The following is a 15,021-nucleotide window of genomic DNA, read 5'->3' on the forward strand; positions in this document are numbered from 1 at the left end:
GGAGAGTAATCAGGGTGATGATGAAGTCTAGGTGTGCATAATGATTGGTTGCCAAGGCCGGTGGTTAGTAGACCGGTGACGTCAAGCGCCAGAGTGGGGGAGTGGGAGTAGGCGAGACATGTACCCAATAAAAAGTTAAATGGGTTTACATAGCATTTTCATCACTACTAATGTTGAAAGTGCAAGGTGATGAGCTTGATGCTCCTTTCCAATAAATAAAGAGGGTCTTATTCTGGTGACATGATCATCGCCCCCATTTGACAAATAAAAAATAAATGTTGTGTTATTTCTCACAAAAAATGTGTGCCAAATACAAATAATCTCGCTCTTTTGTCCATAATAATCTCATAGATTACGCCCTGTTGGCTAGAGCTCATGTATAGCCTACATGATGAGACTATTATGGACAAAGTAGCAAGATTATTTGTATTTTATTTTGTATTTGTCAAATGGCGGAAGAGCGTTGATGATCATGTCACCAGAATAAGACCCTCTACAGTATATTTATTGGAAAAGAGCATCAAGCTCATCACCTTGCACTTTCACCACCTGTGAAGTTCATTATAATGTATTTAATCTGCATCTAATAAACTGCATGCTTTCCAGACAAATCGTAGTGGGAGTACCACACAACATGTCATCACGTGACTCCAATATCAGTGGTGCAACTTTGGTTTTAGAAGTGGGGAGGACATAACCTGGCAGGTGGTCCTCTCTCGGAATTCTTTGGGGCATCTAAAGCTAATTTCCTGCATTTCTACTAGGGCTGTCTCCAACAACAACAAAAATCTTGGTCCAACAAGAGTAGTCTTTTCTTTCGACCAATCGAAATGTCTATTTTTTCATAGGCCTATATACAGTGGGGGAAAAAAAGTATTTAGTCAGCCACCAGTTGTGCAAGTTCTCCCACTTAAAAGATGAGAGAGGCATGTAATTTTCATCATAGGTACAGGTCAACTATGACAGACAAAATGAGGAAAAAAAATCCAGAAAATCACATTGCAGGATTTTTTACGAATTTATTTGCAAATTATGGTGGAAAATAAGTATTTGGTCAATAACAAAAGTTTCTCAATACTTTGTTATATACCCTTTGTTGGCAATGACACAGGTCAAACGTTTTCTGTAAGTCTTCACAAGGTTTTCACACACTGTTGCTGGTATTTTGGCCCATTCCTCCATGCAGATCTCCTCTAGAGCAGTGATGTTTTGGGGCTGTCGCTGGGCAACACAGACTTTCAACTCCCTCCAAATATTTTCTATGGGGTTGAGATCTGGAGACTGGCTAGGCCACTCCAGGACCTTGAAATGCTTCTTACGAAGCCACTCCTTCGTTGCCCGGGCGGTGTGTTTGGGATCATTGTCATGCTGAAAGACCCAGCCACGTTTCATCTTCAATGCCCTTGCTGATGGAAGGAGGTTTTCACTCAAAATTTCACGATACATGGCCCCATTCATTCTTTCCTTTACACGGATCAGTCGTCCTGGTCCCTTTGCAGAAAAACAGCCCCAAAGCATGATGTTTCCACCCCCATGCTTCACAGTAGGTATGGTGTTCTTTGGATGCAATGCAGCATTCTTTGTCCTCCAAACACGACGAGTTGAGTTTTTACCAAAAAGTTCTATTTTGGTTTTAGTTCTCTTCTGGATCATCCAAATGCACTCTAGCAAACTTCAGACGGGCCTGGACATGTACTGGCTTAAGCAGGGGAACACGTCTCGCACTGCAGGATTTGAGTCCCTGGCGGCGTAGTGTGTTACTGATGGTAGGCTTTGTTACTTTGGTCCCAGCTCTCTGCAGGTCATTCACTAGGTCCCCCCTTGTGGTTCTGGGATTTTTGCTCACCGTTCTTGTGATCATTTTGACCCCACAGAGTGAGATCTTGCGTGGAGCCCCAGATCTAGGGAGATTATCAGTGGTCTTGTATGTCTTCCATTTCCTAATAATTGCTCCCACAGTTGATTTCTTCAAACCAAGCTGCTTACCTATTGCAGATTCAGTCTTCCCAGCCTGGTGCAGGTCTACAATTCTGTTTCTGGTGTCCTTTGACAGCTCTTTGGTTTTGGCCATAGTGGAGTTTGGAGTGTGACTGTTTGAGGTTGTGGACAGGTGTCTTTTATACTGATAACAAGTTCAAACAGGTGCCATTAATACAGGTAACGAGTGGAGGACAGAGGAGCCTCTTAAAGAAGAAGTTATAGGTCTGTGAGAGCCAGAAATCTTGCTTGTTTGTAGGTCACCAAATACTTATTTTCCACCATAATTTGCAAATAAATTCATAAAAAATCCTACAATGTGATTTTCTGGATTTTTTTTCTCTCAACTTGTCTGTCATGGTTGACTTGTACCTATGATGAAAATTACAGGCCTCTCTCATCTTTTTAAGTGAGAGAACTTGCAAAATTGGTGGCTGACTAAATACTTTTTTTCCCCACTGTAGACACACCCTATGAACCAATTTATCTTACCATTTCTACCAATCTGCCTGCCAGTTATGATTTTCATTTGCACATTTTCGTGGAACAGTTTAATTATCTCAATCATTGTCTGTGGTTAATCTACATTCTGTCTAAATGAAAATTATACAAATGTACAAGTAACTTTTATTGCCATTTCCAACTATGTAATAATAACCTACATAAAGACAACACAACAACATTGCAGCCTGCAGGTAGAAAATATCCTGATAAAAATAAATATATTAATTCACATTGGCTACGCATGGCCTGTCTGCAACGGTCTTGAAACGTATCAATTATCAACTGGGTCGCCCCAATACTTGCACGAACAAATTTGAAACATTGTATAAAATATTCTGGGCCCTCAGAGTTTCCGAAGCTCGGGACAGACACAGCTGTAGGCTATTTGTGCAAGGGATGAGAAGTAATCAGGTATTTTATGACGTTTCCACTGGATCAGAGCATTACATTTTTCCCTTTCATGCCAAGTGGTTATTGAAAGGGAGAGAGCTGGAAATATTGTTCAAGTACATTGACGAACTATTGTCATTCTCAAATGTTTCTAAAAACAGACTTTGTTTACTTGCTGTTTGAGGAGAAGAAAAATTACTTTGAGAAGTTCCACATCTCATTAGTGATGGTGAGTTAAGACAATCAGGAATACTAACAGACATCCCCAAATGGGCACATTTATATTTGCATGCAGGCCAAGAAGACTAGTCCTACTTCTATATGTGACTCGTTTCAGAAAACCAGGCGTATGTCGCGGGTCAATACTTCATAGGAGAGCCATTTGAATTTAAGCTTTTGTTTTTGATCAAAATGCATTTTTTGGCAGAAATGCCTTCTGGAACATGTGAACTTTCACGTGCCTTATTAAACAAACTTGTATGCCATCTGTAAATACGAATACAATTGTTAAATTACAAGCCTAGTTGGTTTAGCCACAAAAAAAGACAGCAACCTTCCCGCTAGCCATCATTGGCTGAGATAATGAGTAGGCTGGACTTGCCGAGAGATGAGTTCAGATTGGTCTGACATATAGCACGTCTATTTGAGCTGGTCAGTATGTGTAGGTAATACTGTGTAACGTAGCTTTTTTTTTAAATGTATCTACATTTCCAGATATTACACGTTTCTAATTTTAACAGAAAGTGTTTTCATTTCAAGTTAAAGTGTACTGTTAGCTAGCTAACGTTAGCTGGCTGGCTCACTAGCTAATGTTACGTGTATGATCTTATTATTCGTATCTCAGAGCCATTTGCTTTGCTAGTTATAGCCTAATGTTAGCTAGCTAACATTGAACCTGGTTGGTTAGCTACCTGCAGATTCATGCAGGGTAGTAACGTCATGAGTTGGGATTATGGTTGATTGTTTACCTAGCTAGCTAGCTAGCTACATGTCTTAACAAGACTCCACTATGCAAGTAACCATTTCAGGTGCATTCGTAAATTCAGTCTGAGTATGCCAGAGCGCAGAATAACTGATTAATTTACGAACGCTCAACACCCGTTGAATATGGCCGCTGTCAGTAAATGTCGGCAAAAAAAGCATAATTAAATTGTTGCCAGCAGCACAGTTACAGTCACCAACACTCTGGATAATATGAAAACAGCCTAACCAGCTTTGGTAGGGTGAGTAAAATGGTCATTGGGGTGTTCTCTCATTTGTGTTAACCAGTTAGCTTGGGTGTTTGACTGCCATTGTGAGGTCAGAACGCTCGGATCAACCCTACTCATCAGCCAGATGATTGGAAAATGCAATTTCAGAATGTGAGGGACATGACCCCTGTCCCCAGTGAAAGTTGCGCCCCTGTTCAATATGATGGTTATTTTTTAAATATTTTTGCATAAGAGCGCTTCCACCGACATTTCTTGCATTATTCATTTTAATGTCGCAAAATTTATTTTCCGACACATAAAGAACCAACCTTGTCTAGAATATTTTGGAAAGTTTACAGAAAAATGTTCTGTTTGCATCGGGCTTGGCTTTACTTCCATAACAAGGTTGGATGGAAACCTGGTTAGTGTCTGCAATAATAGGTCAGGTCCTACTACATCCAGCTAGTGCTGCTCAAAAGGCCTCACTCTACAGTTACAGGGAGATCTACAGATTCACCACAGGGAATATAGATTTTTACACATATTTCAAAAAGACAAAAACAAAACTCTAATAACTTTTATTTTTCAAATGTTTTTTTTCCTGAGACAAGTATCTCAATGGCAAGCCATATGCTGAAGGCTATACAATCTTACAACAGTAAACACCTAACCCCCTGGACCGGTTGCACCAGTGGACGTAAAAAGGTTGGTCTTAAATATTAGGTTGTGCTTAGCTACTCTGTACTCCAGCACTTTTGATTTGAAATGATATAATGACTATGAGGTTACAATTTGAGGGTATTTTCATAGATTTCCGGTGAACCGTTTAGAAATTACAGCACTTTTTGTACATATTGCCCCCATTTATAATATAATATAATATGCCATTTAGCAGACGCTTTTATCCAAAGCGACTTAGAGTCATGCATGCATAATTTTTTTTGTGTATGGGTGGTCCCGGGGATCGAACCCACTACCTTGGCGTTACAAGCGCCGTGCTCTACCAGCTGAGCTACAGAGGACATGGCATATATACAGTGCCTTCGGAAAATATTCAGACCCCTTGACCACATTTTAGGGTACCAACAGTATTGGGACAAATTCACTTAGGCCTACATTGTTAGGCCTACTGCTGCTAGGTAGCTCTCTCTCTGCCCTTGATTGCAGGAGTGAAGTCTGGTGTGCGGGAGTCAGGGTTCCAGCTGCAGCTCATTCACCATAATCACCTCAGCCTTTAAGACCCGGTCAAACTTGCCACTCATCATCAGATCATAGTCAAGACGACCATGTTAGTCTCGCTGCCGACTCAACCTGTTTGTTTTCGCTCTTTGTGTTTTTTGGCCTGTTCTATTTACTTTTCTCCTGTGCCACAGATTATTGGAACCTGACTCCTGCCTCCGCTTCACTCCTGCCACCACCATCCTGCTTTCCACTACCGGACCTCCCTTTTGGACTCACCACGGACACTAGGACATTACGGTACCACACCTGCTCTGACCTGGATCTGTTACCCTCCCTGTAACCTGGACTTGCTCTTCCCCTATTATTGGAAACCTGGACAAATTGAACATTGTAAATAAACCTGTTAAACCTTCTCTGGCTCGGTGTGGTTGTCTGCATTTGGGTTCAAATCCAGTGTAATCATGACATACATGTGTATTAAAGTAGTCAAAAGTTTAGTATTTGGTCACATATTCATAGCATGCAATGATTACATCAAGCTTGTGACTCTACAAACTTGTTGGATCCATTTGCTGCATGTTTTGGTTGTGTTTTGGATTATTTTGGTAAATAGTGTATTGTGTCATTTTGGAATCACTTTTGTTGTAAATCAGAATAGAATAAACACTAATGCATTAATGTGGATGCTACCATGATTATGGATAGTCCTGAATGAATCCTGAATACTGATGGGTGAGAAAGTTATAGATGCACAAATATCATACCCCCTCCCAAACAAATTCTACCCTCCCCTGTTATAACGGTGAGAGGTTAGCATGTCTTGTGGGTGTGATATTTGTGCGTCTGTAACTCTTTAGTCTTTATGCAAGTAAAGTCATACCATATTTAAAAAAAATCAAGACAGATGGGATGGAAACAGGTAGTTTCGGTACAATTTTATGAGCGCCAACAGATAATTTGTTCTTTCAACATGGTGGGTTCTTTTTGTGTCAGTAAAATTAATTTGCGAGAAATGGTGGTTTAAACGCATTTATGCGCAAATATTGATATAATAACCATCATATCGAAGTTAACTTGGAGTCACGCGATGATATGGTGTGTGGTCCTCCCACTAAGACTCGGGAAACCATGCAGTTTATTAGGCTACAGATTAAATAAATGATGATGAACTTCACATGGTGGTGAAAGTGCACGGTGATGCTCCTTTTCAATTAATATCGAGGGTCTTATTCTGGTGACATGATGATCGATGCTTAACTGCCGTTTGACAACTAAAAATATTCTTGCTCTTATCAATAATAATCTCATCATGTAGACTAGCCTACCCGCACTGTATCTGTTGAAAATGTTGAAAATGCGATGGAAACACATTGAATTTTTTGATTTTTATTCGGTAGGCTACAAGAAAATGTAAGATAAGAAGTAGGCTACATTTTGTGTGTGCCACGTCATCAACCAATGATTTATAGCCGCAACAAGTCCATTTGGTGGAAACACAACACTAGTGGTATGATGGCAACAACAATTATGCGGGTTTTAGAATATTCGCATGAAAATCTGTTGCCAATTGGATGGAAACCTACTAGCTACAGTCCCAATACTTTTGGAGCTCACTGTATATGACTCTGGTCGTAGCTAAATGCGGTGTAACCAATGCACGTACATGAGATGTGATGCTTCATAATGATGGTTGCTGGGCAGCGCCCTGTACTAGGCTGTTACAAGTGTGGATTCTGTTCCTCTTCACTCGCGTAGTAGCCTGTATCCCGACCAAAAGCCCTTGACTTGTCTGATCATCAATCGATGTGATTTTGTTTCACTGAATCAATCTCCGTCTGTATATTTCATTATTTGATCTCTGGCTTGGCAAATATGTGGAGGTACGAGGTAGCTCATTTTATTCGTTTGCTAATGTATCACTGATCAGAAACATTTAGCATGCCATATGTATTATTTTGCTATTGACTCGTGAATGGTCAACTCGGAGTTTGTGAAATATAAACACAAGACTCATATCCTTTTGAAAATATAGATTGCTATTATTTTCTGTGCTTATCACCCTACACCTGCTCCGTACTAGGCGTAGAATAGGCTGCACGCCCAGGTGTAGCTAATTGAAGGGTTTACGCCCAGGTGGTGCCCAGTGGCGGTTCTAGACACATTTTACTAGGGGGGCCAAGGAGGGGCCAGTGTTTAATCAGGGGGGCACACATAAAAAAACTGGCAACACATGATATTCAAAGATTATAAACTTTATTTTACTTTAAAATCATATGACATTTATTATAACACGTATTTTGTACAAGAGTGCAGATGCAAGAGAGATAGTGCCATAAAAATGAAAAATAAAAAAAGTACAGGGTACAAATACAGGGTTCATATTCAATGTGAACAAAACTCCAGGATACAACAAAGGGTACAACAATGTGCCATTTCCTATTTATGGAAGCCCCACTACTGTGGACAGTTGATTCCACATTTTGTTTTAAGAAAGAAAACTTTGAGTGATTTATAAACAAAACACACTACCCTGTATCCATTTAGGTAAAATAAACCAAATCAGAAAAGAAATTCAATTCAAAGAGGCTTTACTAGCATGACCATATTGACATACAGTATTGCTAAAGCACATAAACAGGGAAACGTGTTACACATTAACATCCAGTAGTCCAATAGGATGCAGACAATAAACATTAAGTTAACATTAGTTTAAAAGCAACAATCATGTCAACACAATGTAGCAATATGAACAACACTGATGGATATCAGCAACAACATGAAAACAAGAATATTACAGGTGTCTGTGTGTGTGTGTGTGTGTGTCTGTGTCTTTGTGTACTTCACTGTCAGTTGATGAGCAGGTGTACAAAAAAAGGCTTTACAACATATATGGGAAAGTCCATTTAGGACAGCACATTTCCACCATAGTTCACATTAGGAAAAAATGACAGCATGAATGCTCACTAAACAAACATATACTACATATACCTTTTTATACACATTTTTTTTCAGTAATTTTTTAAGAGTGAAAGGGAAGTAAGCAATCGCTCATCATAGGATCATACATATTTCAGTTACAATATTAGTTACAATATTAGTGTTAGTTAGATCATCATGTCAAAGCTGGACCTGCAAAGTCTGAACGACACAAGTGTGCAATGATTGGAGTGATTTTGTTTCTTTTTTTTCTTGCTTTGCTTGTTTTCAAAAGGAAAAATCATAGTTGGTAAAAAATAAAATAAACTTTCGTTGAAAGGTATCACACTGTATAATTTACAAATATCTAAAGAGGTTTAGTGGATGCCATAAAACATCTGTGGAGCTTGAAGATTTGTAGTACATAGATGTTTGGCAGAGATAATTCAAAAGAATAAAATAATAAACTCTATCTAACTTTTTTGTTTGCTGGGGCAAAAAATGACTTTATGTCCCTTCCTCGTTTCATGATAACTATTAGAAGAAGAAAAAACGTAGGGGCATGCATTACATTTTGTTACCTAACCATCCCTCCCTACTTAACACTGGCAGATAACCTGTTGATTACTTTACTAAAAATGTATTTGTTATCGCGATGCAACAGCCAAGACGGATGAAGTTACGTGGTTAACATCACAACATTGTGTAGACCTAGCAAGGATAGCCTACTAACATTTGGATATTTGCTTCTGCTTCGATGAGTTTGCTTAGATATGATTACATTTCTAAACAAATCGAGACCAGACATTTAAAAACTTGATTTGATTTATGTGTGAGGAACAAAAGGAACATGTAGGCTATGTGCAAGAACAACAAGTCACTTATGATATTAAATCGTTTTGCTTACCTTCGACCTTCGGGTGCGCCACTCTAATTTACCCGTGTAGAACGTTGCCGTGTAGAGCGTTGCATTAGTTCCGCTTTTGGCGCTCGCGTGTAAAATAGTTATAAATTCATAATTTTTTATTTGGTCAGCACGGGGGGGCCACAGGGGTGGCCAGGGACATTTCCAGGGAGGCACGGGCCTCCCCCGGCCTCCGTGTAAAACCGCCACTGGTGGTGCCTATTTGCACCAAACCTCAAATATATTTTCTTGTATAATATCTAACTTGTATTATGTACATATTATAATAATATATACATTTAATTATATATTATATACGTTGTGTTTAATTTTTGTTGATATCCAATTAGCAGTCAATAGGATTAGCAGTCATGGATTTCTGAAATAGCCTACTCACTGTCCTCAATATATGAATGTAGAATATATTTTAAATTAAATAAATAGATACAAAAACACTCCAACTCATTAATTTTTTCTTCACTAACTTATCTACTAAAACATATCACTTATCATATCTACATGTAAGGACTTGTACTCACTTTTTAGCATTTTGACTGATGCTCCTGAGAATCACCTGGTCCCAGTTGTCTCTATAGTATAAGGTGCATCTACAGTAGCTATCTATACCTGTCACTAACAAATAAATATTTCCATTGAGCTCCCTTGGTTCCCTCTCTCCAGATGTATGCACGTATACACGCCCCCTTATGCATTTAGAAGCATTGGATTGGTGCAATTATTGCTGGAGGGAGGTTCCACCATATTCCGCAACCCTCACACCATTAGTTAATTTAAAAATCATGAGGGGGAGTGTGCAAAGGGGTAGATTACCGTTATGGAGCCTACAGTGGGGAAAACAAGTATTTAGTCAGCCACCTGTGCAAGTTCTCCCACTTAAAAAGATGAGAGAGAAATAGTAGAAAATCACATTGTAGGATTTTTTATGAATTTATTTGCAAATTATGGTGGAAAATAAGTATTTGGTCACCTACAAACAAGCAAGATTTCTGGCTCTCACAGACCTGTAACTTCTTCTTTAAGAGGCTCCTCTGTCCTCCACTCGTTACCAGTATTAATGGCACCTGTTTGAACTTGTTATCAGTATAAAAAGACACCTGTCCACAACCTCAAACAGTCACATTCCAAACTCCACTATGGCCAAGACCAAAGAGCTGTCAAAGGACACCAGAAACAAAATTGTAGACCTGCACCAGGCTGGGAAGACTGAATCTGCAATAGGTAAGCAGCTTGGTTTGAAGAAATCAACTGTGGGAGCAATTATTAGGAAATGGAAGACATACAAGACCACTGATAATCTCCCTCGATCTGGGGCTCCACGCAAGATCTCACCCCGTGGGGTCAAAATGATCACAAGAACGGTGAGCTAAAATCCCAGAACCACACGGGGGGACCTAGTGAATGACCTGCAGAGAGCTGGGACCAAAGTAACAAAGCCTACCATCAGTAACACACTACGCCGCCAGGGACTCAAATCCTGCAGTGCCAGACGTGTCCCCCTGCTTAAGCCAGTACATGTCCAGGCCCGTCTTAAGTTTGCTAGAGTGCATTTGGATGATCCAGAAGAGGATTGGTAGAATGTCATATGGTCAGATGAAACCAAAATATAACTTTTTGGTAAAAACTCAACTCGTCGTGTTTGGAGGACAAAGAATGCTGAGTTGCATCCAAAGAACACCATACCTACTGTGAAGCATGGGGGTGGAAACATAATGCTTTGGGGCTGTTTTTCTGCAAAGGGACCAGGACGACTGATCCGTGTGAAGGAAAGAATGAATGGGGCCATGTATCGTGAGATTTTGAGTGAAAACCTCCTTCCATCAGCAAGGGCATTGAAGATGAAACGTGGCTGGGTCTTTCAGCATGACAATGATCCCAAACACACCGCCCGGGCAACGAAGGAGTGGCTTGGTAAGAAGCATTTCAAGGTCCTGGAGTGGCTTAGCCAGTCTCCAGATCTCAACCCCATAGAAAATCTTTGGAGGGAGTTGAAAGTCCGTGTTGCCCAGCGACAGCCCCAAAACATCACTGCTCTAGAGGAGATCTGCATGGAGGAATGGGCCAAAATACCAGCAACAGTGTGTGAAAACCTTGTGAAGACTTACAGAAAACGTTTGACTTGTGTCATTGCCAACAAAGGGTATATAACAAAGTATTGAGAAACTTTTGTTATTGACCAAATACTTATTTTCCACCATAATGATTTTCTGGATTTCTTTTTCTAATTTTGTCTTTCATAGTTGACGTGTACCTATGATGAAAATTACAGGCCTCTCATCTTTTTAAGTGGGAGAACTTGCACAATTGGTGGCTGAATAAATACTTTTTTTCCCCCACTGTAGATTAAAATGATATACTTCTGCCAGGTAAGCCTACTTTACAGTTAACATTTAATTGAGAAGGTTTTGGGGAAAGTATTTCTGTCAACCCACAAGACGCCAACTGGCTACTAGTCTTTTCTGTGAGCCGTCAATTAATCAAATCAAATGTTATTTGTCACAATACAACAGGTATAGTAGACTTTACTTTCATGCCATGCATAATAATAATAATAATGCCATTTAGCAGACGCTTTTATCCAAAGCGACTTACAGTCATGCGTGCATATATTTTTTGTGTATGGGTGGTCCCGGGGATCGAACCCCCTACCCTGGCGTTACAAGCGCCGTGCTCTACCAGTTGAGCTACAGAGGACCACTTAGATTTTCATTTTGGTGAAAGTGACGGCAGGGTTGGTGTTGGTGAGTGGATACAGCTAACAAGAATCTTGTCATAGAATGCAACACAAGCAGGCAAAATAAATGTTAACGTTTTTGGAATTTATTTTTCAACAAAAATATGTTTTACCTCCCTGAGAATGACAGTAGAATTTATATGCAGTCACTTTGTTACTGTGGTAGCCTACTAACATTGCATGAAAATTAAAGATGCTTTCCAATAAAATATGTTTTAAGCAACCATTTCTGGATACACAAGACAACTGTGTTTTTAACTTAAATCAACATTCTGGTAAAAGTTACTTGTCGTCTTTGGATGAGCAACATCCACATGAAGTTAAGCTCTTAATTTTCAGACATCATGCTCCGCTGAAACTTCTAGGATGGAATAGTTTCCATGCGTCTCCTTCCCCTACTGAAACCTCTTGAGAAACTCCTGGTAGGTCTGTCTGTGTGCTGAGGCAGCTGGCACAAAATGGCCGCCAGGATGAGTCAGCACCTGAGGCTCCTGGAACAGGGGAAGGAGCTCCCGGCTCATCCTATCGGGAATTACCTGGTCTTCCTGTCCGAAGACGTGCAGGGACGGGATGGCGAGCGGAGCAGGGGCGCCATAGAACCGCTGGTGCTCCGAACAAGCACTCCGAAACCCGGCCACCAGGATAGCGAAGCGGAACTGGAATTGTGGTTCTAGACTCTGCTCCTGTAGAGAACAGAGCATGGCAACTAGAGCAGCGCCCTGGCTGAACCCCAGCACACCGTGAAACGGGCCCAAGTCCTTCACTGTTGTCCTCACGGCCTCCACGCTTTCCTCAAGCCCCAGGCTCGCCTGACACTGCTGCCTGGCATCGAAGCTCCGAGCCTGGGTGTCAGAGAACCACCATCCCCTGGGGGCCTCGTCACTTCCAGGGCCCGCTTCATTCTCCTTCCCTTGGGCTGCTGGAGAGTCAGAGAGAAGAGGGAGAGAGCAGTAGAAGAAGGGTGAGAAAGAGAGTATTCAACTTTTAAGTTGATATTGCGTTTAGTTGAAATCTGTATGTGATCACCCTGATAGGTACCAGTCAGAGTTTGGTAATGCAACAATCCCTATCCTCACAGCACTGTTCAGTCAGAATATACACAGAGTATACAAAACATTAAGAACACCTGCTCTTTCCATGACATAGATTGACCAGGTGAATCCAGGTGAAAACTATGATCCCTTATTGATGTCACTTGTTAAATCCACTTCAAATCAGTGTAGATGAAGGAGAGGAGACAGGTTAAAGAACGATTGAGACATGGATCGTGTATGTGTGCCGTTCAGAGGGTGAATGGGCAAGACAAAAGATGCTGGGTTTTTCACACTCAACAGTTTCCCGTGTGTATCAAGAATGGTCCACCACCCAAAGGACATCCAGCCAACTTGACACAACTGTGGGAAGCATTGGCGTCAACATGGGCCAGCATCCCTGTGGAATGCTTTTGACACCTTGTAGAGTCCATGCCCTGATGAATTGAGGTGCAATTCAATATTAGGAAGGTGTTCCTAATGTTTGGTATACTCAGTACAGTGCTTTCAGAAAGTATTCACACCCCTTGACCAAATGTTGTTGTGTTACAGCCTGAATTTAACATTGCTTAAACTTTTTTTTTAAATGTCACTGGCCTACACAATACCCCATAATGTCAAAGTAGAAATGTGTTTCTCAAAATGTTTACAAATTAATTTAAAAAATTACGCTGAAATATCTTGAATCAATAAGTATTCAATCCTTTTATTATGGCAAGCCGAAATAAGTTCAGGGGTAGAAATGTGCTTAACAAGTCCCATAATAAGTTGGACTCATGCAATAATAGTGTTTAACATGAATTTTGAATGACAATCTCATCTCTTATCACGTGTGGCTCAGTTGGTAGAGCATGGTGCTTGCAACGGCAGGGTTGTGGGTTCGATTCCCACGGGGCAGTGTACGAAAATGTTTGCTCTGGATAAGAGTGTCTGCTAAATGACTAAAATGTAAATGTTATCACGATTATCTGGAAGGTCGAGCAGTACATTTCAAACACACGAGCAGTACACAACAAGCACAGGCAAAATCCTAGAGGAAAACCTGGTTCAGTCTGCTTTTCACCAGACACTGGGAGATAAATTCACCTTTCAGCATGACAATAACCTAAAACACAAGGCCAAATCTACACTGGAATTGCTTACCAAGAAGACAGTGAATGTTCCTGTGTGGCCGAGTTACAGTTTTGACTTAAATCTACTTGAAAATCTATGGCGAGTTCTGAAAATGGTCTTCTAGTGATTATCAACAACCAATTTGACAGAAGTTTAAGAATTTTAAAAATAAGAATAATGGGCAAATGTTGCAGAATCCAGGTGTGGAAAGCTCTTAGAGACTTACCCAGAAAGCCTCACAGCTGTAATCGCTGCCAAAGGTGCTTCCACAAAGTATTGACTCGGGTGTGAATACTTATGTAAATGAGATATTTCTGTATTTGATTTTCAATAAATTGGCTAAACTTTTTTAAAACATGTTTTCACTTTGTCATTATGGGGTATTGTGTGTAGATGCATGAGAAAAACAATTTAAATCAATTTTGAATTCAGGCTGTAACACAACAAAATATGGAATAAGTCAAGAGGTATGAATACTATTTTTTTGCCACACCCCAAACAGCACAGAATATATATAGATTGCATCAAAAGATGTACGTTATATGCTTTCGTTTAGTGTGAGTTTTAAAAATAAGTCACAGAATGCTCGTTAACGGTCACGTCATGTTGAAATTTTTGGAGATCAGAATGTGACCCACCGTCGCCTGTTTGCGGTACCCGGTGAGGCGCACTCATGTAAACCAGCTCCACATGCTTCTTCAGAAGCTTCCGTAGGGCCCCAGTTTTCTCGCGAAACGAGCCGCTGTTCTGTCGGTAACCGTGTATGCACAGGATCCGGAGCGGTGCTGGTCGAGTTACAGACGCCATGTTTGCAGGAAGTTAACGAGAGCTAGTCAATTAAACTGACAGGTTAGGCATTTATTCTCTTACAAATATTGCATACCGGTACTTTTGCCAGTTAAGTTAGCTACACACTATGGCACTTTTATTTGTAGACTGAATTTATTTTGGAGTTAGTTTCCTTGTCAAGTGAAAACCTGTTTCAACCGGTAGGGGTACAGGTCCGTCTGGAAATAGTGGTCGAGGGAAACAGAAGCTAAGTTAATGTTTCCTACACATAGC

At 40.5% G+C, this 15,021-nt stretch overlaps 1 protein-coding gene across 1 annotated transcript; it reads right to left on the reverse strand.

The window, feature by feature from the left end:
- Nucleotides 1–11,879: 11,879 nt before the first annotated feature.
- On the reverse strand, nt 11,880–14,968 carry ovca2 (OVCA2 serine hydrolase domain containing). The gene is made up of 2 exons (XM_084140060.1): nt 14,598–14,968; nt 11,880–12,734 (listed from the first exon to the last, which is right to left on the reverse strand). Exons 1-2 carry the CDS (start codon nt 14,764–14,766, stop codon nt 12,211–12,213), a joined length of 693 nt encoding a protein of 230 aa, XP_083996186.1. The 5' UTR covers nt 14,767–14,968; the 3' UTR covers nt 11,880–12,210.
- Nucleotides 14,969–15,021: the final 53 nt, after the last annotated feature.

Source organism: Coregonus lavaretus (assembly GCF_964263955.1).
Source record: "Coregonus lavaretus genome assembly, chromosome: 24".
Taxonomy (NCBI): Eukaryota; Metazoa; Chordata; class Actinopteri; order Salmoniformes; family Salmonidae; genus Coregonus; species Coregonus lavaretus.

Bases quoted from the DNA above. Each gene is read 5' to 3' on its own strand.
- ovca2 (XM_084140060.1), bottom strand. From the start codon at position 14,766: ATGGCGTCTGTAACTCGACCAGCACCGCTCCGGATCCTGTGCATACAC. The intron at 12,735-14,597 runs GTGGGTCACATT...CTGACTCTCCAG, and splicing joins GGTACCGCAAACAGGCGACG to CAGCCCAAGGGAAGGAGAAT.